Below are 26,311 nucleotides of genomic sequence, written 5' to 3'. Positions count from 1 at the left end.
GATGTACTGAGGGGACAGGATGGACCCACTTCCCCATCAGAGGGAGCTGCGGCTTCCCTAGTGGGGATGGGAGAGCCCCAGGTACAGGCCGGATTGGCTCGGAGAATAAATCCATGGCAAAGAATCCACTCAGACCCTCCCAGGGTGACTCACGAGATGATATCATGATATCTGGCAGGCGACAAGAGTCTGACTCCTAAATTTCCTTCTTGGATTTACTGCAGCTGATTTCACATCATGGCGGTGTTGGTAATTTTTAAACATACAGGCTGGGAAACCCTCTTCCTTCTACATCTCAAATCAGCCCTACAGCCGTACCTTCCTCCTCAAGGAAGGGAGCTGCAGGTTGCTGAATGTGTCATGTCAAGACACCCCAGGGTGTCCCCAACAGGAGAGCATAAAACCCCGGCGGCCAGGATTCTGGGCTGGAAACTGCTCTCACGGAGCTTAGGATGATCCCAGCCTGACCTGGGGAAAGAGGGGAAGGGGGCACCTGGAGGGAGGGGAGGGCGGCCTCGCCAGGGAAGGGGTGGGTCTGCTGGGATAAGGGATCTGTCTGGATACAGGCTTGGAGAGCAGAGTTAGAGGTTAGACACCCGGCCCCCAGTGCGGCCTGCAGGTGCCTAGCCCGCTGCCCTGTGTGAGGCGCACGCGCACAGACTCGGGCCGGGGGGCGGGGGGCGGGGCACGGTCCCCGGTCCTCCAGTACCTTCTTTGCACTCCAGGGCCACACGCGACTCCAGGTTGTCCATTTGCATCTGCAGCCGCTTCAGCGTGAGGTCACTTTCGCGGGACTTGCGTTTGTAGGCGATGAGGACGGCTACGATGAAGATGACCAGGAGGCCGCCTGCCACAGCAATGCTGACGATGGCGGGCAGGCTGAGCGGGCTGTCTGGGGCCACGTACACCATCCCCGGGGAGTACTCCATGCCACCGACTCGGGCCTGGGGGCACAGCACGCGAGAGGAAGCTGGGAGCGGGCTCAGAGCACCCCGGGGAAGCAGCCCCGGGGCAGGATGAAGGAAAGGGCTCGAGGGAGGAAAACCGTCGCGGGTCGGAACAGAGGAGAGGGTGTGTGGGGGCCTGGGGATGGGTCCGGATGGCTCAGAGCAGGCCACCCCCGCAGACGGGAAGCTGCAAATTCCCTCAGCCGGGACTAATGTTGTCCATCTTCATAAGGAAACAGCCCACGACTGGGACCTAAAGAAGTCTGACACGTCTTCAATGACCGCTCCCTGAGATTCATCCCATCATAAGGATTGGAAGACTGAGGCAGAGCATATTATGGCCCTCCTGGGGCCAACAACAGTGCTCTCCTGGAAGGGTCTCTAGCCTGTAACAGGCCATGCAGCACATCCCTAGAGCTGTTTTGCATGGCCTTTATTGTAACACCAGCGTCAGGAAAGAATGACAATGCACAAGAAGGAGGTGGGAAGCATGACAGAGAGAGGGAACAAGGGGTGATGGGTGGCCACGAAGGAAGTTCCGAGAGGGCCAGAATCGCCTCCCGGAAAGCCCTGGCAGCCCAGCATGGAGCCGGTCCGCTCACACTCTCGCATCCCTAAGTGCCCGCCCCATCCAGATCAGGGCCCCGCCGGCCTCACCATCACTTTGTGCCTGCCGATGAGGTTGGGGGACTCGCAGAGCAGCTGCACATCCGACACCGTCACCGTGCACGGCTTCTCCCCAACCAGCACGGTGTAGTTCAGTTTCACATTACCCCCAGCCACCGGTGGGATCAGGTTCTTGCCCTGGAGGGACAGGAGAGCCTAGGTTCCCACCCCAGAGTCAGCATCATAGCTCCTGGCTGGCTGCCACGTCTCCCAACCAGGGGTCCCATCCTGCTGGCGAGCTGGTGGAGAGGCCACCTTCCACAACAAGTCCTAAAGCTTTGTGACACATACACTGCCATTCCCCTTTCCTCGGTGGGGAGTCAGTGATCGGGGCACTCTTTTGAGCTCATCCGAGTGCAGCCTCAGAATCCCTCTCAACACAGAGCTACAGTCAATCGGTACCAATTGATTGAAATTGTCACAGGAGTTAAAATTAAGTTGCTACCCATGCTCCAAAGAAACCCTATGCTGTGGTTTGCAAAGGGCTACACGGGAGGAAGCAGTGTGCACCTTTGACCTCCCAGGTCCTGGACTCGGGGGACACAGGAAGCCTGGGAGACAGATGGCCAGGATGGGTCCAGCTGCCCCGATCAGGTCTCTACGGCCTGTAAAGAGAGTTTGCCTCCCAATACAAACTCGGAGGCAGTGTTTTCCACGCTCTGGACTATGACACAACCTCTGCTAGGGACGGCGGTCATGAAATTGGGCCAGAGCCCATGACTTCTGGCCTTTCTCTGGGACTTGAAAAGCATCCCCATTCCATGCAGCAGCCTCCCGGCTTCCCACCTCCCGCCCACCACCTCACTCTACCTTCAGGATGATGGGAGTGCCAGGCTTGAGCTCCAGGACTCCTGAGGGCCCGAAGGCCTCAAACACGGGGTTGGGATAGTAGGTGAAGTTGGTCTTGTTGAGGATTAGCAGGGACTGGACGTTGTCCAGGATGAAGCCAAACTCCTCAGGCCTCTCGGTCAGGTCAGACTGGTGGTCGGGCCCCAGAGCGAGGGCCGGAGCCTGGCAGGTCATCTCAGTGGCGTTCAGGACCTCACAGAGCTGGAGGAGCCAGAAAGGGGGACTTATGCAGCGCCTGAACCCATAGAGCCCCAACGCACCCACCAGGGTCCCCCCAGTGCCATCAAACAGCATGGCGCTGACCTGGGCTGCCACCCCTCCGCAGCCACGACCACAGAACCTGGGCACTCAAGCAGCAGACTCTGCAGTGGCATCTAGATCTGCTTTGTCCACAGTGGGTGTGGCAGTGACTAGGGGATCTCTAAGCTAAGGGGCAGCACCGGAGGTCTGAAAGGTGGAGGAATGAGGATATGAAACCCCAGAACCCCCAGAAGTGACTGCTTTTCTGTGCCTGTACCCCAAGGTATGAAAATGCCCTCATGTCTGCTCCCTCATCCCATCGTCCCAGTGCTCCAGGGTGTCTGGGTCCCGTCAGGACATGTTGAGTGGTGCTCATGCTCCCTGCCCGTGTTCCCTGCCCACCCTGGACTCACATTGATGTGCTCCTTCCCTCCATGCTTGGCACGGATCTGGGGATTCTGTATGAGGTCCAGGTGAGTCCCCCATACGGCGATGGGTGTGTTTCCACTGCCCGGGGAAGAAAGGAGGAGGCGTGTCAACACGGGGATAGGAATAGCAAAGGCACTTGAAGATGATGATGATGATCAATCAGGCTGAGCTCTGACATTAAAGACAATGATAGCCAGGAGGCGTGATAATGTTCACAGGGACAATGATGACAAACTGACTGAATAATGATAAGGATGAGCTCTCAGCAGCCAAGGGGACGACAGTGATAACCAGATGTCTGCGGCTGTCCAGCACTGGGCTCATCGAGAGCTTGGACACCCGTGGAGGCTCTGAAGCCTCCTGACTGGAGCCAGATGTTTCTCTGCAGCCCCTGGTGTCTCTGCCCCAGCCCTCACCGATCTCAGGGAGATTTTCACACTAGCCTTGGCCTAATGAGAGCCTTGCTCCAAGACGCCCCCCCACCAGACCCTCCAGGGTCTGAGCACTGTCTCCTCCCCAGAAATTACTACAATTTCATCTGCAACAGTTACAAGCTTGGCGAATAAAGAATCTCTGTCACCCACATTCATTTCTACCTCCCTATGCATCTGCTCATCTCTGCACTCCCAGTTATTCCCTGGCTTCCTCTTGCCCTCCACCTGCCTCTCCCGCTCCCTCTCCCTCCCCCCCAACACGTGTGCACACACACACACACAAGCATGCGCCTACACACACATGCACATGCATGCTGGGAGATTCCTGTAAAACCCAGACAGGCTCTTCTGCCCATGGCGGTGTTCCACAATGGTATTCTGCTATCTGGCCATCTCCCAATCTTCTCCATCACCAATTCAACACGCATTTACCAACGGACCCGCCCCCCATCACTGATCCTTAGTAGCCCAGACTCTTGGGAGCAGTCTGAAGCCTCACTCTGCAGAGCCCCACCCCATCGGAGAATTTGTTCACTGCAGCAAAAACTCTAGGGCCGGCTGGCAGGCCCCAAACCTCCAACCTCCCTCTTGTTATGAACGTGACTCAGGGTCCACTACTGAGTGCCAGGAAGGACAACACCTCTACTTCTGTGACAATGACATGAGGAAGAGCTGAATTAACCCAGACTGTGAATTCCTTAGGGAGCTGTAGAGTTTGTCTAGGCAAAGGGCTACACCAACTTCCTAGATTCCCGGGGCCTCAGGGGGCAAATCCCAGAATAGCTTTCTACAGACTATTTTCCCCCTCTTTGTGCCTCATATTCATCTACTTTAAAATCACAGCTAAAGCTTATAAACTTTGGGTCTTAGGAGGTAACTGCTTAGGACAACCAAATCTGATCTCAGCAAAGGCTGCCTTTCGTGGCTGTAAGGCGGGGGGTGGCAAACTTTTCTGGAAAGGGCCAGAGAGTAAATATTTTAGGCTTCCCAGGCCATATGGTCTGTTGCAATTACTCATCTCTGCTGTTGTGTTGAGAAAGCAGCTACAGACAAAACATATATGAATGAGCATGGCTGTGTTCCAATAAAACTTTATTTATAAAAGGAGGCAGATGGCCAGATCTGGCCCCCAGGTTGGAGTCTGCTCAACCCCAGTTTAAAAGATTGTTCTCTGTACTGGACTTGTCCTTGACGCCCGCTTCAGCCAGGGAGACCACATCTCTATGCGTTCCCCCTTTCCCTGATGCCAGATGTCCTCTAGAACTGAAGCCCACGGTGGGGAGGGTGGGTGAGGGGCAGTGGGAGAGAGCTGGGCCAGGCACTGCACTGTGCGTAGGCGTTCTGCTTACCCCTCCCAGTGCCCCAGGAGGGAGCTGATGGAGGAGAAACCATGAGCCCAGAGAAGTCAAGTAACCTTTAAGGTGATTGGTTACTTTGGCTGGTTAAAAGTAGAGCTGGGCTGAGCCCACTCCTTCTGACCCCAAGGCCTGTTCCATTCCACCTCAGCCCCTGATCCAGCAGTTTCCCAAAGGTCAGCAGGGCCCTTGGTGTCAGGATGCCCTTCCCATTACAATGTATCCCCCAGGGACTGGAACAGCGCTCCCTCCCTGAAGGGAGATGCCACGCTGCACAGCCCCACCAAGGGGGGACTGGGAGGGTCCCTAGGGATCCTGGAGTTTCCAAAGCCCCCTGTGAACCTCTCCAGAAGGGAGGCCGGGAAGTTACGCAGCTGGTACAAGTCAGCTTGCGAATGGCTGAGTGAGAGGTGGCCTTAGAGGGCGTTGCTGTAACAGCACATACCTGGCTCCCTCCTAGGACATGCGCTCTCTACACTTGTTTTGGGCCCCCGGGAAAAGAGCAGGGAACAAGATCTACTCCCTGCCCTTGAGGAGTTTGCAATAGAGCGAAGGTCGAAGCAAGCAGACAACTCGGGGTCATGACAGAGCAGGACAGGGGAATGGCAGGATGCTACAGAAGCCCGGAGGACAGACATCTGAACTGCACCCTGGTGGTCAGGGCACGTTTTTGTTCAAGAGCAGGCCAAGAAGAAGTTGGATCTGATCTCTTTCTCCTGCATCCCTCAGCAGGATCGGAATTATCGCCCATATTTGCCAGAAGGGAGGTTCAGGGGAAGAGGACTGGCACCCCCTCAGCGGTCCCTATGACGGGATCATTTCCTCCGGGTGTACCCACCAATGCTCAGATTAGGGGTCACGGGCTCTTGCCGGTCAGAGCTTGGCCTCAGGGGCCGGGTCCCGTTCAGAGGTGTTCTCAGTGGAAGGAGGGCACCCTGGAAGGAGGGTCTGATTTGGGGGGGTGCTCTGAGTCAACCCCGCTTCATCAGTCCTCAAAGCCGGACTGGGCCCCAGAACTGTCCTTGGCTCTTGAGAGTTGAGGAAGGAAAACTGAGGTCAGGGCTGCCCCTACCTGACTATGCTCCACTCTGGCTCGATCCGCACGATGGTGGGGTCCTCCACATACTGGAAGAACAGGTCCTGGTGGATGCTGGCCTTGTCCACTTGCACCATCACCTTCATTTCTAGCACCTCATCTGAGGACGTGGTGTTGCAGACGATGTAGGACGGAGAGCGTCTGCAGGGAGGGCAGACATGGAGCTGGGCTCCGGGTGCTGATGGGGACAGGGGTCCGGGTCAGGGCCCTCCCACCCCTCCCTGTTCGTCAGGCTCCTCAGAGGCAGTAAGTCAGCGCTGCCTCAGATATAAAGCTCCAGGCACTACTGCAGAGACTTGACCCAACGGTAGACAGGTTCCTCTGAGCCCTCTTTTCAACAAGGCCTTATCCTTGGGCCCTGTCCTGGGCCTGTCAAGCCCCATTTGGAGCAAGAATCCTGCTAAGTCAAAACTCCCGACCCCCCTCCAGTTGATACCTGAGTACCCTGGGCTGCCTTCGGCAAGAATCCTGTTAAGTCCCTTTAGCAAGAATCTCCCTATTCCTATTCATCTTAGTAATTTGCCATCACTGACCCCCTCACTATGCTGCTTGGCTATAAATCCACCCATGTCTTTGCCATATTTGGAGTCAAACCTGATTTCTTTCTTTCCCCCTTGTGATACTCTTGGCGCCTATTGCAATAATCCTGAGTGAACTCTTCCTTACCATTTTAGCAAGTGTCAGAACAGTTTTTTCTTGATCACTGGCCTGACTTCAGATCTGTCACAGCCCTCAGCATAGTTCTGTCCCAGGAAAACCTCTCCTGCAGAATGTCACGTCCCCACCAAATCTGAGTCCTGCATCAGACGAACCTCCCACCTCCCTCCTATACCCCAGGCTCCTGGCTTACAGAAGGTGTGCCCTTTTGGGCCTGGATGGTGGAATCAATGGGGAGAAAGTCGGCTGCCCTTGGAGGCTGAACCTCAGCCAGCTGGGGTAGGGGCCCCTAGCAGATTTCAGCAGGTCTGGCTGGCTCTGCAGCAGCTGGAGAGAGGCTAGCCTGCCGGCAGGGGCTCTAGATTCCCCAGGGAGTCCTGCGGAACCCGAGGGTTCTGTACAGCGGTTGGTATAGGGGCACAAAGGCTAAATGGTGGGCAGCAGCATGAATGGGGTGCCTGGCAGTTCTCCAGACTGAGGCAAAAACATCCACAGCCAGTTCTGCCCATCAAATCCTCCCTCAAAGAGAAAGGCCACTTTCTCAGGGAAGAGAAGGCACTTCTAGGAGGTTAGCCCTGGTCGTCTGCTGCCCTGAGGCTGCCCCACCGGCCCCACCCACTGGGCTGTGGGCCCCTGAGGCCTGCCTTGAGCTGAGTTACCTGTGGAAGAGGCAAGGCTGCTTCCCGAACATCACCACCACATTGCTGCCCGCGTTCAGGTTGGTGCCCGTGATGGTCACTTGGGTGCCCCCCGACATGGGCCCCCGTTTGGGCTTCAGGTCCGAGAGAGTCAGCGTCTGTGCAGGAAAGGATCTGGCCTGAGACACAACTGAGGCAGGGTCCGAAGAGAGGCAGCACCCCGCTCCCCGGAGCTGCCTTCTGGAATCCTCAGTAACGGTGGCCTCCCAAAGAGCCCATGAAGATTTTATTGAGCTTGTGTGGGAAAGCTACGTTCTGGACCCTGAGAGCTTACACCTCTATATTCATAACAGTAGTAATAGCTGCTATGTGCTGACGTTTTAACTGGCACGCTTTATATCTTCGTCCATCTCTATATAATTTATTTGCTCAGTCAATTCTACAAGGTAGGCATTATTACCTATCTTACAGAAAAAATTCAGAGATGTTAAGTAAAGTTCCCGAGGTCACACAGCTAAAAAGTGGCACATCTGAGATCTGACTCCAGAGCTCCGGTTCTCCATCACCTCTCCAGTCTCGGGTGCTTTTGGGAAGGTGACCTGTTCCTTCCATGGGCCTGTTAAGAGAGCTGTCCAAACGCTCAGAGGCCTGAGCGGTGGGTGGTGAGGGCCCCAGGGAAACCCAGGGGGAGGAGTGAAGAAGGGTCAGGGATGGAGTGAGGATGGGGAGGGGGCACCTGTGAGCTGAGGATTTGGAGTTGTGCTTTGCTCTCATTAGCATTTTAATGGAAAAAAACTTTCCTCAGTCCCAGGTGAGAAGCCCGTATCTGCATTTAAATGAAGATTTCGCTCTCCCCTGCCCCTTAAAGAATTCTGCACCAAAAGTTGAACCTACTGGGCTCCCAGCCCGCAGGCGACCTCCCCAGGAGAGGCCTCAATAACACCTCGGGAGGAGGGGAGGAGCCCCAGTGAGGCTGGCAGGTATGCGGGGTGGTGGGGGGCCCGCGGGGACACTTGCCCGCCACCCAGTGTCCACCCCACACGTGGGGCCCATCTGCCCACCGGGTCCCTGCAGATCCCGAGCACCTGGCAACCACAATGCTAAGGAACCCCTCATTCTGGAGCTGCTGCTGGCTCAAATGGAGACTGGGACACAGGTGGGGTGAGGCTGTGGAAAGAGTGGAGCACAGCTCTGCCCAGATCATGCTGTGGGACTCTGGACAAACCATGTAACCTCTCTGATCACAAAATCAGGGAGCTGGATCAAAACACAGTTATCTCAAAGGGGCCTGCCGGTTTTCCGGTTCTGTAACTTGCAAGTCACCTCCCCCACATGGTGCCTTTGTCCCACTGTCTGGAAGGGAAAGAGGGCGCTGTCTGTGCGAGGCAAGGGGGGGCCTAGAGATAAAGTAAAAAAACAGGCAGGTTAAGACAGATGGGGGTGGCAGCAACGTGGGAAGAAGAGGCTCTCTGGCAGCCTGTGGGTGGGGTTCTAGAAGGGGTGGAAGGGAGTAATCCTTGTTGGCCCTGCAGTGGCGGGCTGGGGGCGGGGGTGAGGAGTGGATGATACTGAGACATGTTTTAAAGTTGTGAGAAACTATTAATTATTCAAGTCATGCTTCATAAATATTTCACGGCGGGTTTGCACGGGAAATCAAATTCTGTATTACTTGCCACCCCTTCACTTGGCTCCTGGCTGGAGCTAGGGAAGGGAAAGATTCCCTCCGTGGAGATCTCTAGGGACAGAACAGGTGACGAGACCAAGGATGATGATCCCTTGGCCTTGGCGGTCGGGTTTTGGCTTTTGGGTGAATAAACCCACAAATCAGAGTCTGGCCTGATTTGTGGAGGGAAACTGAATCAGACTCAAACCTTACTCCCAATCTCAGCACAGGGAAGGGGGCTCCCCAGCATGCCCCAGGTCCTGAGAGGCATCCCTGAAGAAGAGGCCCATGCCCCACGTGCCCCATGTCTCCGGAGGACCCCTGGGAAGGGGTTCCTGAGCTGTCCCAGGACCCCAGAGGAGTCACGGGCTTCTTTGTGGGGCCCAAGTAGGGCCACCTGCAAGCTGCCTAGCTGTGTGGGGAGGCTATGAGGGCTCTGAGATGCTGGAGAGAGGGTCACTCTGTCTCTTCCCACCTCTCAGTTGAGACTCATGGGAACCTCTGCCCCTCATTCCCTCCCTGGACCCTGAGGAGCTCTGGGGTAGCCTCAATGACTGGGCCCTTAAATGCACAGGAGGGACGGGGGAGGAGACCGAGCTCCCCAGCATCATTCCCCTCCCTGAACGTCTTCCCCAGTGGACACGTGGCATCAGCACAGTCCCTCACACACCGCCAAGTCCCAGGGCCCCACTGGGCGGGTGCATTTTTTGCCTTGTGGCAACAGCTCTTTTGTTTACTGACTTCTCTTTCTGTCCCAACCTCTTCCCTTGCCATCAACCCCCTTCCTTCTCCCTCCCTTCTTTTCCCATCTTTAGGTGCACTCCTATCTTATGCCAGGAACAGCCTCCCACTACTCCAGATCCATACGGAACATCCTATCCTGCCTTTCCATCCAGTTTCTTCCATGAAGCCTCACCTTGATGCCCTGCATCTAACCACATCCTGCTCTGGGGCAAAAACCGTCATGCAGGCAAGACTGACCTTACCTGAGAGCCGAAGGGGCTTTTGAATGTTGACAACATAGGCTCCTTGTAAGAATTAAGCCTGGAACCAGATATCAACGGGCACACAGCAGCTGTTCTACAAACATTGTTTCTCCTAGGCCAGTGGCCCTCAGGCTGGGCTGAGTTGGAATCTCCCGGGGAGTTTTGTGCTCCACCTGTAGTGTGTGGAGCATTTTGTTTGAAGCTCCTTGGGAGAGTCCAACATGCAGGAAGGTTTAGAACCGTCTAAGCACCATGGGGGCTAACAAAGAAATAAACAGCCGGGGCTTCATCTCCAAAGACTTACTGGTCTGACAGAGGGAGCAGGGGCTCCAAGAGGCAACACGGAGTGTCATGCAGGCAGATGCCATGGAATCCCCAGTAAGCCAGGTTCCATGGGTGCTGTGGGCTGGTTATTCGGAGAAGGTGTGGAGTGGCTCACAAGCAGGCTTGGAGGATTGAGGAGGACAGGGCTTGGGGCAACGTGGGGAAGGAGATGGAGAAAGGAAAGGGGTCAGGCCATGCAAAGCCTCGGGGAACAGAATTGGGTAGACAAGGCGGGCCAGACCGAGGAGACTGGACCACAGCTAGAGGCAGTGGGGCCCTGGGTCCTTCTTGAGGTGGACCCAACATTCTACAGGGTAGATGGATTAGGATTAGAATGGGTTCCAACCTTCAAAGTCAGGGATTTAAAGAGGCCATTGTAGCAGCCATGAAAATGGGAAAAGTAAGACTCTAGGACCCAGTGATGGAGTGGTTGAAATCAGAATTAAGGGAAGCCGAGCCATTGTCCACGATAACTGTGGCCTGGTGACGAGTCCCTGACAGAAATGGGCAAGTGAGGGGGGAATGACGCGCTGTGTGTGGGAGTTGACAGCCTGGGTGGGTCACAGAGGTGACGGCAGGACAGGGGGCCCCGGTGGCCTTTGAGTGAGTCACGAAGGGGAGAGCCGCAGCTGGAGACCTGGCAGAGATCTCTAACACCCAAAGCAAACTCCGGCTTCCTGAGGTAGTGGTCGTTCCTATCACCATCCAATCTGTTGCTGCCACGTGACCCCAGGATAAAAACTGTTCGGGGCAGGGGCGCCTGGGTGGCTCAGTCAGTTAAGCATCTGACTTCGGCTCAGGTCATGATCTCACGATTTGTGAATTCGAGTCCTTCTTCCAGTGAGCCCCGCTTCTCTCTCTCTCCTCCCCCTTCCCTCCCCACCCAGGCCCCTCCTGGGATTCTCTCCCCCTCTCTGTCTCTCTCTCTCCTTCTCTCTCTCTGCCCCTCGCTCACTTGCGCCCTCTCTCTCGCTCCCTCTAAAAACTAAACAATACATAAAACAAACTGCGGGGCAGGTGACTGGCTGGCCAGCACTTGCTTTGGCCAGGTAATTTCCGAGCTGGATTTTGTGCCCAAGTTTGGCATCCATGCCACACCTCTAAACACTTGGGGAGCGCTGTCTCTGCCTCTGTCTCAGTCTGTCTGCGTCTCCCTCTCAGTATCTTGACTCTGCTGGATTAACAACTTCTGGGTATATACATACAGATAACGTACGGTCTACATGCCCTCTCTCCATACACACACACACACACACACACACACACACACACATTTATCGCTGATTGCCTTCAGGTGTGTTGGGTTTCCCTTGGCAACTTCCTCAAATCCTTTCAGAAGAAGGTGGGGGTACAGATCCTAAAGAGCCAGGTAAACTTACCCATCCATTAAACCCATTACACATGCGTGTTCTTCTACGTGAGCTCCTGCGTGTGCAGTGAGAGCCAACTGTGTTTAGAAGGAGGGGAGGTTTTCAGGAGTAGAGGGGGAGCAGAGAGCGCGGGTGCCGGCTGGAGGGGTGTCTGATGCACCTGTCTCCATTCCCGTCTGCCCGTACGCCATACCTCTCCTTCTAGACCTCAGGCCCCCGAGGGATGGGCTGTGCCCGGTCTAGGTCATCACTGTAACCCCCACAAGCCGGGGCCACCGAATTAAATTATGAAATTCAACCAATTAAGCAAATATTTATCAAACAATTTCATGAGAAGGATCCTGCCAGGTGGTGCTAAAGAGTTGTCAGCTGAATGGAGAAAGAAGGAGGAGGAGGAGGGAGGCAGATGAAAGAGGAGGGAGGAAGGGGCGGAGGGTGGAAAGTGGGCTCCCCTGGACTATTCTGGAGCATTTGATGCCCATCTATCACTTCAGGCTTCCAGCTTCCAAAAGCAGCTTAGAATCGTGAGGAAACTACCTCATCACAGCCATCATGAACCCGAGAAATCAACTGGATGGCAAAACTTTGAAAATGAGGCAGTGTGAGAGGCAACAGAGACGCCCATGCCTCCCGCACACCTGCTGGACATGACAAGGCTGAGAGGTCCCGAGAGCCCCAACCCCGCAGAGCCCCTCACCAGGGGCCGCCTCTGCAGGGCCAGGGAGGGTCCTGGCTGGAGGGGATGTGGAGGTCAGGGTGAGGTCTGGAGACAAGCCCTGGGAAGGGAAGGTGGGGTAGGGGTGCAGGTGAGGTGGGGATTGGGGTGGGGTTAAGGAGGTCATGGGACGGGGTGCTGGTGAAGTGGGGGTTGGGTAAAGAAGGTCATGAGATGGGGTGCTGGTGAGGTGGGGGTTGGGTTAAGAAGGTCATGAGATGGGGTGCTGGTGAGGTGGGGGTTGGGTTAAGAAGGTCATGAGATGGGGTGCTGGTGAGGTGGGGGTTGGGTTAAGGAGGTCATGGGACAGGGTGCTGGTGAGGTGGGGGTTGGGTAAAGAAGGTCATGAGATGGGGTGCTGGTGAAGTGGGGGTTGGGTTAAGGAGGTCATGGGAAGGGGTGCTGGTGAGGTGGGGGTTGAGGTGGAGTTAAGGAGGTCATGGGAAGGGGTGCTGGTGAGGTGGGGGTTGGGTAAAGAAGGTCATGAGATGGGGTGCTGGTGAGGTGGGGGTTGGGTTAAGGAGGTCATGGGAAGAGGTGCTGGTGAGGTGGGGGTTGGGGTGGGGTTAAGGAGGTCATGAGAAGGGGTGCTGGTGAGGTAGGGGTTGGGGTGGGGTTAAGGAGGTCATGGGAAGGGGTGCTGGTGAGGGGGAAGGCAGAATGAATGTGGGTTCTGGGATAGAAATGACAGGGTGCCCGTGTACAAGGAAAGGGCAGGCCATAGTAGAAACACCGGCTGCCACAGAACCTGTACAGGAAATGAGAGAGGTGACACAGCCATTTTGTGTAATTGTCACAACAATACCATGGGGTAGATGTAAGTATTATCACCCCCGTTTTAGAAATGAAGACACTGAGGCACAGGAAGGTTAAGGAACTCACCCAAGTTTGCCCAGTGAGTAGGCAGCAGAGCCAGGGCTCCAACCCCAGCCTGGCCACGCTGCCACTGGGCCAGCTGGGGGCCCTGGGCCTGGGAGCCACAGCAGCTTCCCTGGGGCTGGGCCAGCCACCGCAGGTTTGGGTTGGGACCCAGCCTTTCAGATTTAGAGCGCTGTGCTCACACACTGAAGGAAAGACTCCCACAAGCGGCCTGGAGTCTGCCCACAGAGGTCTAGCCGGACAACAACCATGGTCACGAGGTCTGTAGCCCGTGCCGGTCAGGTCGCCGATGGCTGGGACTCACCATGAAGTAATAGAGTTGTGAGGACCGGGCCATGAACTCGGGCCGACACACGGCCACACAGATCTCCACAAAGCCTGCATGCTGGCTCGGCTTGGCCTCCCCCATCTCACACACGATCCTGCAGAGAGGAGAGGACAGACCCTGTGGTCACAGGACTCCCAGATGTGACCCCTGGGCCCCATACCTACCCAGGCCTTTTCTCTGCAGTAGGATCTCAGGGGTGGGCAGGGGAGGAGGAGGGGAAAGACACCCGATTCTTCCCTGCAAGGCTCCCCTTTGGTTCTCAGGAAATGAGGAAATACTACCTACAGGGGTCTCCTTGGAGACCCTTGGAAAGTGAGGAGCCTAGGGGAGGGTCCCTGTGTCCTGACCCTAGACACCCACTCCCTCGTTCAGGAATTGTCCACTGAATTGTGAATCAGAGGGTGGGAAATGTTTCAGCCAAATAGCACAGGGAACACCACTGGCGTGGCCCAGAGAGGTAGTGACCTTCCCAAGGGCCCACAGCATGTCAGACAGGGACCCTGGAGCAGACTTAATTAAGGTTTTCAGACCCTCACTCAGGGGCACTTCATTCCCACTGCATGGACTGCCTCAGTGGAGTATTTTCTGCCCCCACACTGGTGCCAGCTGGCCACTTGGCTGGATGGAGAGACTCGTGCTTGGGGGGAGGGGGAAGGATGGAGGAGAGTCACACATTTGTCCCTTTTAAAAATGCTCATTGTTTTAATTACAAAATTTGTTCATACCCCTCAAAAACAGAAGTGCGACAGTAAAATTAAGTGTCCCTTTTTCACTCCTAATCTCTCATAAAAGCTTGGTATATATGTATATATCCTCATAGACCTTTCTCTAGACCTATGCAAACACATATAGTGTGTGTGTGCATACACACACACACACACACACACACACAAGATCAATATATAATTAAGATCTCTATTTTACAAATGAAGAAACTGAGGCACAGAAAAAGTTAGGCAACTTGCCCGAATATATATATTTGCAAATATACACACACACGTGTGTGTGTGTGTGTGTGGATAACGTGTGATATTACACACACACATAAACATAAGTGTTATGTACATACACGTGAACAATTATATACAAACATACATATATAAACATACACAGGATTTTTAAAATAAAAGTGAAACATGGCTCTCCACTGTTCCAAACTCATCTCGTTCTACTCAGAGACACAGCGTGGATTTGCCTCGTGTCAGGCACAGCCCTCCTGTATTCTTCCTGACAGCTTCATTGCAGTTCATACTATGGCTGCACCATTATTTATTTAACTATCCTCCTCCTGATGTACATTTAACTTATCCTGATTTTTCTCCTACTCCACATAACCCCGCAAAATGAACCAACTTTTTACACATACGTCCCGAAGCATTGCACATTTATTAGAATAAATCTCTGAGGAGGGAGCTTGTGGGGTCGTTGTTTAGGCATTTAATGTTTGATAGGTAGAAGAAAATAATGGTCCAAAAGGGTTGTTACCAATTTGCACTTCCGTCAAAAGCAACAGAGGGAGATTCTTTCACTCTTTTTCCAAAGCTAGATATTATCAATCCTTTGACAGTTTTTCCAATGTAATAGGGAAAAAAGATCTCCTTTTTGTTTTCATTGTTATTTCCCTGATTACCAGTCATGTAGATGGTTTCAAGCATGTGTGTGTGGCTGTAAAAAATCTTAGATAGCCTTTCCTTTGATTTGTCTGAAGCTGTCTCCTTATATTGCTAATGGATTGTCTTTTTGTGGGAGCTTCTGAATGAGCAGTATTAACTTTTGTCTGTAGTAAGTATTGCAATTATTCTCTCTTAGCCTGTCATCTGTCTTTCAACTTTGTAATGTCTTTTGCTCCACTAACATTTAAAAGTATCTGTGGTAAAACTGCTCCTTCTTTTACTTTGTGGCTTCCAGGTTCTGTGTCTGACTTAGAAAGAACTTCTGGGTGAGAGTCCAGTAAAAAAGATATGCCTTTCTGTCCAGATAGCATACCCGGCACACGTCCAGTGTAAAGAAAAAATAGAAAGTATATGAAAACACTTGCCATACATATACCTCCTCCCACCCCATTTCAACCATCCAGAAGTATCTGTTGTCAGCATTTTGATGTACATGTTTTCAGACTTCTTTATCTTTTATAGAATTAATTAGAAACTCTAGTCTGCTTGGTAAATGATGTTCTCACTAATACACCTTTAGTATACACCTGGTCACGATTCTTCTGTAATATCAGATTTCATGGCTATATAGTTACCTGCCTGTGGATGTACAATAATTGATGGGATTGATTAATTCCCTATTTTAAAATACACAAATTGCTTCTAAATTTCCACTGTTAAAAATAAGGCCGGGGCGCCTGGGTGGTGCAGTAGGTTAGGCGTCCGACTTCGGCTCAGGTCACGATCTCGCGGTCCGTGAGTTCGAGCCCCGCGTCGGGCTCTGGGCTGATGGCTCAGAGCCTGGAACCTGCTTCCGATTCTGTGTCTCCTTCTCTCTCTGCCCCTCCCCCCTTCATGCTCTGTCTCTCTCTGTCTCAAAAGTAAATAAAAAAACGTTAAAAAAAATTAAAAAAAAAATAAGGCCCAAATAAGTGTTCTTGCAAATAAATATTTGTGCATTCTGGTTATTTAAGTAAAGTTCTAGAAATATTATGACCAGACTGAAGACTTTCAATCCACACTTCTAAATTTCTTTCCACAAAATTTGTCCCAATTTACATTCTCAATATGAATGTATGAATATGTTATTTCTCCTGCTTCTCATCTGCACTGGACATTGATTTTTAAAAATTGTTCCCCATTATTTTAATTTTCATTTCATTGATTACTAATGATTTTAACTTTTTTACATGGCTTTTGGTTCTTTGTCTACTTTGTGAATTGCACAGTCATGCTCTTTGCTCATTTTCTGATATTTACTTTTTTTTTTAATGGAACCTCTTTGCATGTTAAGAAAAAGCATGTATTAACTCTAATTGGTTATAACAATAGTCCCAGTTTATCATTCATGTTTTTCTTTGATTTTTGATGAACAAATTTTAAGTTTTGTATACTCCAATCCCCTGATCTTTTTCTTTATAATTTTTTTCTTTTGCTGTTATGCTTAGCACAGTTATACTTCCCTTATTTGAAATCAAATAAATTCTCACCTGCATTTTCTTCTAGTCATTCCACAGATTTATTTTTGTCACTTAATTCATTAATCCATCTGGAATTTATTTTGGCGTATAATGTGATATAAGAGTCTGGTGTATATTTTTTTCAGGGAGTTAATGAGGACCACTTATTGAATGATCTTTGCTTCCCTTGCCGATTTGAAATGTCACCTTTATCACATCGCTGACTTTTTATGTATCAGGATTCTTTTCCTGGGTGTTCTATCTTATTCCACTGATCTAACTAGCACCACAATATTTCAATCATGTGACTTTATAGTAATATATTTTCTATCTGGCTTTGCAGGTCCAGAGTAGGGCATTTTGAAGTCCCCCAAATCACAATATACCAGTAGCAGCTTGCTTTTGGTTTTGTTCTAGGAAGGACTCAGAAAGTTGAAGGAGCCACAGAAAGATCTTTGGGCAAGTAAGCAGTGACGGACCATGAGGTGAGTTCTATCAAGAATAGATCCTTCTATCGCAGCATCTACTAAGAGCACTTTAGGAAGATCTGGAGGGAAATCAGGAGGAAGTAAGGATAGTGGTGCTGATGGTTCCAGAATCACGAAACCTGCGCAAGACCAGCAAGCTGACGGGTAACCCGCACTGACCTACCCATGGGAGACCTGCAAAGAGTCAGTAACTCACGCACACAGGACAGGTGGTAAGGTGTCACTCTGGGAGGGGCAGCAAGATGGTATAGAAGATAGATTGTATCGTGCTGGTAAACATTTCATGGGAGAGTCTGCTGGGCTGGAGAATTGTGCTTACTTATTTCGAAGGCAATGATACATGACTCACAAACGTCCTCTAACAGGCGGATTGGGAGGTAAAGGTCAATCATGGAATGACCCACTCCAGGCACCAGCAAACTGCACGGAGAAAAAAACAATCCAAAATTCCCACAGGCCAGAGAGTGGGTGTGGGGTTTCATTTTCAGTCTCCACAGAAAGGACCAGAGGTTTAGCTTCTTTCATTATTGGAGGACATGAGTGGGGAGTTAGGGACTGCAGGGGGTCGGGAACTGAACTCACACTTCTCTTGCAGAGCTTCATTTTGCTTTGTCTCACCACTACCCACAGTCACGCCCCAAGGAGGTAGTGATCACTTTTCTCTTCCCTCCCAGCCCCATGTCCCCCTCCCCTTTCTACACTTGCCAATATGGTAGCTAGCTAGTTCAGGGGTGGGGAGTACACTAGAATATTAGGGGCATTCTACTCCCCCCACCCCAAGGGTCTCTGACACCTTTTGCCATTGGCTGTCAATTGTTGGCCAGGGAAGGGGGGGTCAACAACAAGAGAGAGCCGTCTCGTGTGGCTTCCACTTACTGTTCTGCAGGGATGTAGCCATCCACTAAAGGGCTGCACTCCACACCGGCCACCTTCACATGGGAGGCGATGTCCCGGAATTCCAGACCCAGGTTCTCCCCTCGGATGGTGACCTTGGTGCCCCCTTCCCGAGGACCCGTGACTGGGATTATCTGGAGGGAGGAAGCGCGGTAATTTGACAGGCACCGAGAGAGAGCCATTACTCACTTGCTGGTGGGGCAAGGAGAGGCTTCTGGCTCTTCCCCCTCTCTGCCCCATTCCCTGAGTTGGGCCCCTGTCCACAAGGGCACCCAGGTCTGGGACGCTTAATGGCAGGAACTTCGGGGAGAGAAGTCCGTGTTTGGGTGTGGTATTAGGAGCAGTGTTCAAATCCCCTCATTCACCTTCCTATTTTGTGGAAGAGATGAGGGGATGGAACATGATATACACCGTTCTCGGGTGATTCATAGAAAATCACGGAATAAAGCCTCCCGACATTTGCTTGTGTTGTTTCATTCGGAAGGAAAATGAATAACCCTCTTGATGCCCACCACCCTCCACGCTATGGCAAACCACCAAGTTTTCAAGATCCTTCTCAAATGTCACTTCCCCATAACCAGTTGTCCCCTCTCTCTCCACTGACATGTAATGCTCCTGTCATGGTAACAATCACTGGTGTCTGATTCCTCATCCTTCAGATCCTGTGTCTCTGAGCTCAGGGATGGTGTCTTACTTCCCATGGACTTCTCAGTGATGGCACTATATTTATCTCTCAAGTTGCCATTGGGCTGAAAACCACAACTACCCAAGCATCTTCCTGGATTTAGAAGAGCATCTGTCACAAGCCCTTTGCCTTCATTGTCTGGCTTGGTTTCTACCAGAGATGGGATTAATTTAGACTTTACCCTCATATACTGGCCAAAATGACTGGCTTTTCCTTCCAAGATGTCACCATTGGTGTTAAAAACCCATGATTGAGACGCTGGGAACCAACAACCAAGGGCCTGCTTTGAGGTAGGTGCCCCATACAGTTCATGCAATCTAATTATGACATCCCGCAGCAGTGACCCTAGTGGCAGAAGACATTCTGTGCCAGCCTCTCCTGGCATTTGAAAGACCAGAGAAGGGCACATTTCCCATTCCTGGTGTCTCTGAACACCAGCAACTGGATATTGGCCAACACCAATGGGATCGCAACTGAAGGAGCCCAGACGGCCCTCCTCTTAATGTTTCCTACTCTCTCCACTGCCAAGGGCCACAATTGGGGGCTCCACCCTGGAGGAGGGTGAGAGAAACCAGGCTGGAGGGGCGGCTTTGCCGGGGAAGTCTGTTCACCTACGAGTTAAGATATTTCCTGCTTCTTACCCATGCGTGCACATGTGCACGAGTGAGCGTGCACATGAGTGTGAGGGTTTTCAAATGCATGTTCCCACTGTAGTGGAAAGACAGATCCCTTGGAGGCAGGGGCCCTTTCTGTGAGAGGGAGGCGGGCAGATATAGGGAGGGCTGGAAGGCGGAGGGTATGTTCTCAAATGCCTGTCCAGCCAGTCCCCAAAGCCCCACTGGCACCTGGCAGGAGTGGCTTCATGATATTCCAGCCCTGGCGTGCCGTCCTGAAAAAGGAGCTTTGTCTCTGGCCCAGTCCTTGGTTCCCCGGGCTCCCCGGAGGGCTGACGCCAGTATGGAGCCAGTAAATAGCCTCCGTCACAGGGAGATTTGTTTAATTTGCCATCTCCTCCCTGTGATTTTCTTGGTCTCAGGCCAAGAAGGAAGCAAGTCGTACTGTTTGCTGCAGACACACGGTTAGCAGTCAAGCGTGGCGGCCCCCGGGGGTGGTTCTGCGTTAAAGGCTCTGTGGGTGGGGGAAGTTGTAAAGGAGGGGGACTGGGGCACGTAGGGCTCAGGTGCCCTCCTTCCCCAGGTTAAATGCATGCCTTTTGCCCCAACTCGAGAGCTGCTGTTGAGATTCCTACCCATGTAGGAGACTGAAGTAGAGTCTGAGGAAGACTCCCCGTGTCTGGAAAACCAGGAACGCGGAGGACAAAGGGACTGAAGTGGGGGGGGGGGGTTGGGCACATACAGAGGGCCACCACCGTGGGGCCACTATGCTGGAGGAGGTTGTGCACCCGCAAAGGTCAAGCTCCCTCCCTGCCTTTCTCCATCCCTTGTAGGCATGCACAGCTTGTGAGTGGAGGGGTGAGGGAGTATCTCTATGGGTGTCTTGCCTTTGTGGTGACAGAGAGCGCTAATCTAGGAATCCAGAGACCAGGGATTCAGGGACCGTTTGATTTATGCTTTGGTGTGAGGGCATTAGCATCTCTGGGCATTACTCTTTGTATCTGGGAAAGGGGGCTGATAACCCTGGCTTTGGCAAGCATTATAACTTGAAATGTGTCCTCTCCAAATCCACCTGTGGAAGTCCAAATGCTCAGTACCTCCAAACGTGGCCTTATTCGGAGAAAAGGTCTTTCTAGAGGTAATCAAGTTGAAATGAGGTCATTAGGGTGGGTTCTCGTCCAGCATGACTGGTGGGTGTCCCCATATGAAGAGGGAATTTGGACAGAGACACACAGAAAGACAATGAGAAAAATTCAGGGAGAAAAGCCAGGAGAGAGGCTGGGGCAGGTCCTCCCGCACAGCCCTCCGAAGGACCGGTCCTGCCCACATCTGGGTCTCAACTTCCAGCCTCCGGAACTGAGAGATAGCAAATTTCTGTCTCTGAAGCCCCTCCGTCTGCGGTACTGTGTGGTGATAGCCCCAGGAACCATGTGGGGGGGTTGCTGTGAGCACGGACAAAGCAAGGGACAGGAAACTGCTTCGCAAACTGTGAAGGACCACACCAACATCTGGCCTATTATGGTAACTGCCACGGTCAGGTTATTGGATACGTGTGTGTTTGTGAAACCCTGCACAGAGCCACATACCTGTCTATCCCTACTATGTATGCAGGCGAGACAGAACTCCCTTTCCTGTGTTTTTCTCTGCCCCTCCCTGCTTTGTTATTAAAATCAGCAGCCACTAGAGCAAGCAAGGGGGCGTTGAGTACCTATAATGTACAAACGCTGTGCTAGAGGCCCAGAGGGTCGCGCTGTTGAGACATACACGCCCCTTCTTTATTGTACCAGGGGAACACGGTGGGAGGTGAGGCCTGAGGGGTCTCTCTGCCAGGAGTGGAGAGTGGGGAGATGAAGACACCAGTGGCTAAATAAACCCCAGGGGCAGTGAACCCCTCGGTGTAGACATGGATGGCAACAGCTTTAACAACGTTGATGATGGACGAAGAGGAGGATGGTGAGATCCCTGTGGGCTGGGCACACAGCCAGCATTTTGCATGGTTCGGGTCTCAGACAATCCTTGTGACTCCTCTGTGAGATGGAACCTTAGACCCCTTGCACACGTGAGGAAGCTGAGGCACGAAGGTAGTGATAAATTAGCCCCGGGATACCCAGCAACTGGCTGGCAGAGCTGGGATTCAAGCCCTGTTCTCGGCACGTTTAGCTCTTCCCTGCCTCTCACTGGTCTTTGCTCCATGGCCTGTGTCCCCTGAACTGTGCTCCAAATCCATTTCTGCCATCTACCGGCTTAGGTCTTGCTTTGAGTGAGTCCCAAGGTCTCACCGTTTCCACCTTCTCCACCTCCCGAGGGCTGGGCTCTGTGCCCTGGAACCCCATGCACCCTCTGCTCATGGCTGAATGATCGGTGAGGTTGTCCCCAATGGAGCTTAACAGCCTCATCACCCAGATTCTGAGAGACAAAGGGAGAGTGGCCAGGACTTAGAGTCATTTTTGATACTGTCAACATGGAGACTCCAACAGGACAGTGGAGCCCCTCTCTGTTTTCAACCTTCCTTGATAAGGGAGACACCCCTGGACCAAACCCACAGCTTCTGCAGAAGCCGGGCAGGAAAACGAGGATGCCCCCAGCCTGCCCTGGTAATCACTGGGGTGGCTGACACGACGGCGGGGCATGGCTGGTGAGGCCCCAGGCCATGGCAGGGCACGGCTCGGCCACCCGGAGCGGCCCAGAGGACCATGGCTTACCTCTGTGATGCGGGGGTTGGTACACCTGCTGTTTGCACCCGACAGCTCCAACCACGGGCTCTCGTGAACGGGGCAGTGCTGCCTCAGGGTGCACTGGCCCTGGCTCTGGCACCAGCCGCACTGGAAGTCCGGGTCCGCCTTCAGGCACAGCCCGCAGCTCTCCCGCATGGCTCCGCACTTATAGAGGTGAACTGCGGGCAAAGGGCAGAGGGGAAGCGGGAGGGGATGGGACTGTGGACAAGGAGTGCAGTCCCAGCCTCGGATGATGAGACCCAAGCAGCCGTGTCCCTTTAGCCGTTCTGACACAGAGAAGAGCAAAAGAGAACTTGGGCCCCAGGCAGCGAAACTTAATCAGAAGTGGGTCTCCCTCCAGAATCATCAGGGCTCTTGTGGCCAGTCCTGCTCACTCCGCCACACCCAGGACCACTGCCCATGGTGGCCCTGCACCCGAGAGGTCACGGAGCAGTGCACAGGCATAGAGGGCAGGCTCCGAGCCAGAGGGAGAGGGTCACCACTGGGGCAGGGATGGAATAATGTGTGCCCTCGAATGCAGGGCCTCCCCCTCCCTCTGCCCTATCTCCTTGCCGCCGGGGTCCACCTTCCACACCTTTGTTCTGAGCTGGGTTGTCGATGTTGAAGTGCCCGTTCCACACAACTGTCAACTCCACAGGCAGATTGTTGATCTCCATCCCTTCATAGGAATACTGTAGGCAGGTTGGGGGTAGGAAAGAAAAAAGTTGGGTTACAGAAATTTCTAGGGAGAGCTAGCTCTTTGGCCTGGAGCCCGCGAGGTGCTTGGGGCTAAGGACCTGCTGTGACTGTGCCTGTGTTTGAGGGCATGTGTGGGGAAGCATGGTTCGGGGAACAGGGTAGGGCGGAGGGGGGCAGGATACTAAGGCAGGGGAGGGGCCAGGCCTGGATGGGGCCCATTTGGAATATGGATTCACAGAGCAGATTAGAGCGGAGCTACCCAACCCCCTTCCACGGATGCTGGCTCACACCAGCTGTCGCTTCCCATCTTCCTCCCTCACTGTCCAGGGGAACCTTGTGGTTAGGCCCCACCAGGCCCTTGATTCAACTTGGGAATGTTAATTCCTAGGACAAGGTCAGAGGGGGTGGGTGCTTTATCAAAGACCTAGAGAGGGCTGATCAATTTCCAGGCAGGGGTAGTGGGTGAAGGCACTAGAAATGAAGGGGCCGTACTCTTCAGGGGCTGAGCTGATGGAGGTTAGGAGTCAGGAGAGCTGGATGTGGCTTAGAGGTGAGGTGGGAAATCCTGTGGACACCCTAGGGACCAAACCTGGGAATTTGGGCCAAGACTCCAAAGGCATGCACTGGCTCAGAGAGGCCAGGCCCCAGCTCTGTGGCTGCCCATGCGGGAGCTACCTCTAGGCCTGCACAGGGTCCCTGCCCAGCTCTCTTCGGAGTCAGTGCCCCACCTGGCTGGGTCTCATCCTTGGGACTGAGTGCTGGGGCAGGGCAGGGAGGGAACAGGGAGTGCCAGCCACCCCCCCCCCCCCCCCCCATCTGCCTTCTGAGAGCAGACACTTCTCAATCCCCAGAGAAGGAGGCAGGTGGCAGGGAATCGGAGCCTGCCCAGGGCAGCATTTCCAATCCGTACCTGGTGATTTTCTCATCATTCCACCAGACTCTGCCCTCCACAGGGGGTGAATGGAGGAATGGAACAGAGACAGGTTTTCTGCAGAGGAGGGGCTGAGAGCTGGCAATTTGCTAGAGGGGTTCAGTCCAAGAGACCTGGCCAGAAGTGATGTTTGCAGAGCCAAAGGCTCTTTCAACTCAGTTGAAGTTTGGAGGGGCTGGGGCGTGGGGGTGTTGATGGATATTATGGAGGTAGCTGGTGCCCCCTCCCCAGAGCAAGCGAGCTGCTAGCTTCTCACTAAGAGGCTACAGAACCTTGGGAACGCACAGCCTGTGGAGGGTCTCAGGGCTTGAGACGGTGCCTCTGCCTCTGGAGCCTATCCATAGAGACTTCTAGAGGAGATGTTACAATCCTAACCTGGGAAATCGCCCTAAATTCCTGAGTTATTGCTGAGAATGTACTCCAGTGTGAATACATCATGACACTGTCCTCATACACAACATCAGTGGGATGGTTGTCTAGCCTTCTTCAGGCTCTACCCTAGCACTCCCAAATTTTTCACTAACTCCCTGGAGACACGTGCCCAGACCAGGGAGCCACATTCAGTGTTTGCCCCACAGGGGTGGTGGTTTGCTCTGTACCATCCACTCTCTCATAGAATCTCCCTTGTGACCCGCGACACCAGGGTCTGGGCTCAAGCCATAGAATAAAGCAAAGCTCCCCAGCCCTGAAGAAACAACCACAGGGACTTTCATGATCGCTCAGCTCAGCTGGTGACTCATAAGCCCTTTGCCATGTAGTGCAGTTGATCAACTCCCCAGAGATGATGTTCTTTGCTTCTGGGTCAGACAGAGTCCTTCTAAGGCATCCTGAGCTTTCTCACAAAACCTCTTCCTCTCTAGACTGGTGGTTCTCAGGGTGGTCTGTGGGCCACAGTCTTCAGAACCACTCAGGGGGCCTAACCACGGATCCCAGGGCCTCTCCCTACACCTGCCGGGTTGGAAGATGGGAATGCATTTCAAACAGGCAACTCTGTGACTCCAGTACTCCGGGGAGTTAGAGACTCACCACTCACACTCCCTGTGGTCTGCTAGAAGCAGGGGACAGCGGCCTGGTGGTGGAGAGACGTTGCAGGAGCAAGAGACAGGGCGGGGGAGAGGAGGGAGGGAAGGGGAGAGGGACAGACTTTTCCAGATCTGCCTCCCACTCCCTCCCCTAGCCAAGCTCCACTTCCTCTCCTTCCCATCCCTGTTTCCATCTCCCTCCTCCAAGGCCCCAGTGCAGGAAGACTGCTAAGGGAAGGTGCTAAGGGCTGGCTTGAGGCTGTCCTGCCTCTACCTCCAGGAGGGATTCTGGTGGTGCCTAAGTCAGGATCCAAGCCTGGCTCCTGCTTCTCAGGCCTGGGTCTGGCCAGGATTCAATGTGGAAGCAGCAGGTGGTGACCAGGGGCCTCATCAACCAAAGATCAATAGAACCTTCAGGCCTCTCTCAGAAAGGCCCGGAAATCCCCCAGAGATTCTGCATACGTATGCATGTGTGTCTGTGTGCACAGACGTATTCACATGCAGCTGACCTGAGAAGAGCTCACAGCACAAATCTATGTTACCTGCGTGTTCACACACGCGTGCACACACATACGGGCACATACCGCAACAGAGGGGTTCCGCAGTGACCGCCTGCGTGAATGTGAGCAAATGATGTAAGTCTCAGTTTCCCCATCTGTGACGTGGGAATTATGAACACTGCAGACCCAACAGGACTCTTTTGAGGGTTCAAGATAACCATCCAATGCGCTGAGCACAGTGCCTGTCACAAGGAATGAGCACTCAAATATGACTGTGTGTTTAGTCTACGCGTATACATTTGGGGATGCCGTCCAAAAATATGCTTGTGTTCCCTGTGTTTGTGTTTATGTGAAGTAATAATAGCAGGCATTTATTGAGTGTTTATGCACCAGACTCTTGGTACATATGGGATGAACGCACACGAGCATGCTTATGTGTTTTGGAGTGCATGTGTGTGTTTGCATGCATTTAATTTTCAAAGAAAATTGAAAATAAAAGACTTCAAGGATCAAATATGCTTGGCATTGCTTTATCTTTTTATCGCCCATTCCTGGGATCTTGACTATGAAATATTATAGAAGCCATTAACCCCTGGTGCTCCCCACCACCTCCTCCCTCTCTAGGGAGGTCACTGTCATTCCTGGAAGTTTTTTCCCCCATGACCTGCGTCCTGCAGCAGGAGGGGGCCAACAGCTGGGGAGCCTGGACCACTGGTTCCCATCCCCCAGGAACCCCCACCTCTGCTTCATTTAGCATTTATATAGCTCTCCGCAATCAGCGGGCAGTTAATCTGCACAAAACCCAGAACTAAGGGGAGAATGTTTCAGGCTCTCAGGGGCCAGGAGGTTAAGTGTCTCAATCAAGGTCTGGCACATCACAGCCCACCTAGGGGATGATGTTGTTCATTACCTTGGGAAAGGGTGAGCCTCTACCTTGTCAAGCAAAGACAAGACCTATTTAATTTGGACATTCTTTCCACTAACCATTCCCTGTTCTGAGCTCTGAGATGTTGTGCTGGAAAATTCTACCATTCAGGCAGACAGATCTGAACAACGGAAGAAGCTTATGTATACTC

At 52.9% G+C, this 26,311-nt stretch overlaps 1 protein-coding gene across 2 annotated transcripts in view; it reads right to left on the bottom strand.

Annotated features, from left to right (window-relative positions):
* Positions 1 to 26,311, bottom strand: part of PLXNA4 (plexin A4) — a 448,488-nt gene that overhangs the window by 52,993 nt on the left and 369,184 nt on the right. For both annotated transcript variants that reach the window (XM_058724248.1, XM_058724247.1), the window contains exons 11-20: positions 22,679 to 22,775; positions 22,072 to 22,262; positions 18,053 to 18,204; positions 13,553 to 13,670; positions 7,333 to 7,469; positions 5,993 to 6,157; positions 3,116 to 3,209; positions 2,424 to 2,663; positions 1,605 to 1,751; positions 710 to 944 (exon numbers count right to left, since the gene is read on the bottom strand). In XM_058724248.1, the coding sequence (XP_058580231.1) occupies positions 710 to 944; positions 1,605 to 1,751; positions 2,424 to 2,663; positions 3,116 to 3,209; positions 5,993 to 6,157; positions 7,333 to 7,469; positions 13,553 to 13,670; positions 18,053 to 18,204; positions 22,072 to 22,262; positions 22,679 to 22,775 (1,576 nt within the window). The remainder of the gene's footprint in view (positions 1 to 709; positions 945 to 1,604; positions 1,752 to 2,423; positions 2,664 to 3,115; positions 3,210 to 5,992; positions 6,158 to 7,332; positions 7,470 to 13,552; positions 13,671 to 18,052; positions 18,205 to 22,071; positions 22,263 to 22,678; positions 22,776 to 26,311) is intronic.

The sequence above is a fragment of the Neofelis nebulosa genome, chromosome 4, assembly GCF_028018385.1.
Source record: "Neofelis nebulosa isolate mNeoNeb1 chromosome 4, mNeoNeb1.pri, whole genome shotgun sequence".
NCBI classification, from domain to species: Eukaryota; Metazoa; Chordata; class Mammalia; order Carnivora; family Felidae; genus Neofelis; species Neofelis nebulosa.
This window is presented reverse-complemented; position numbering and strand designations above follow the sequence as displayed.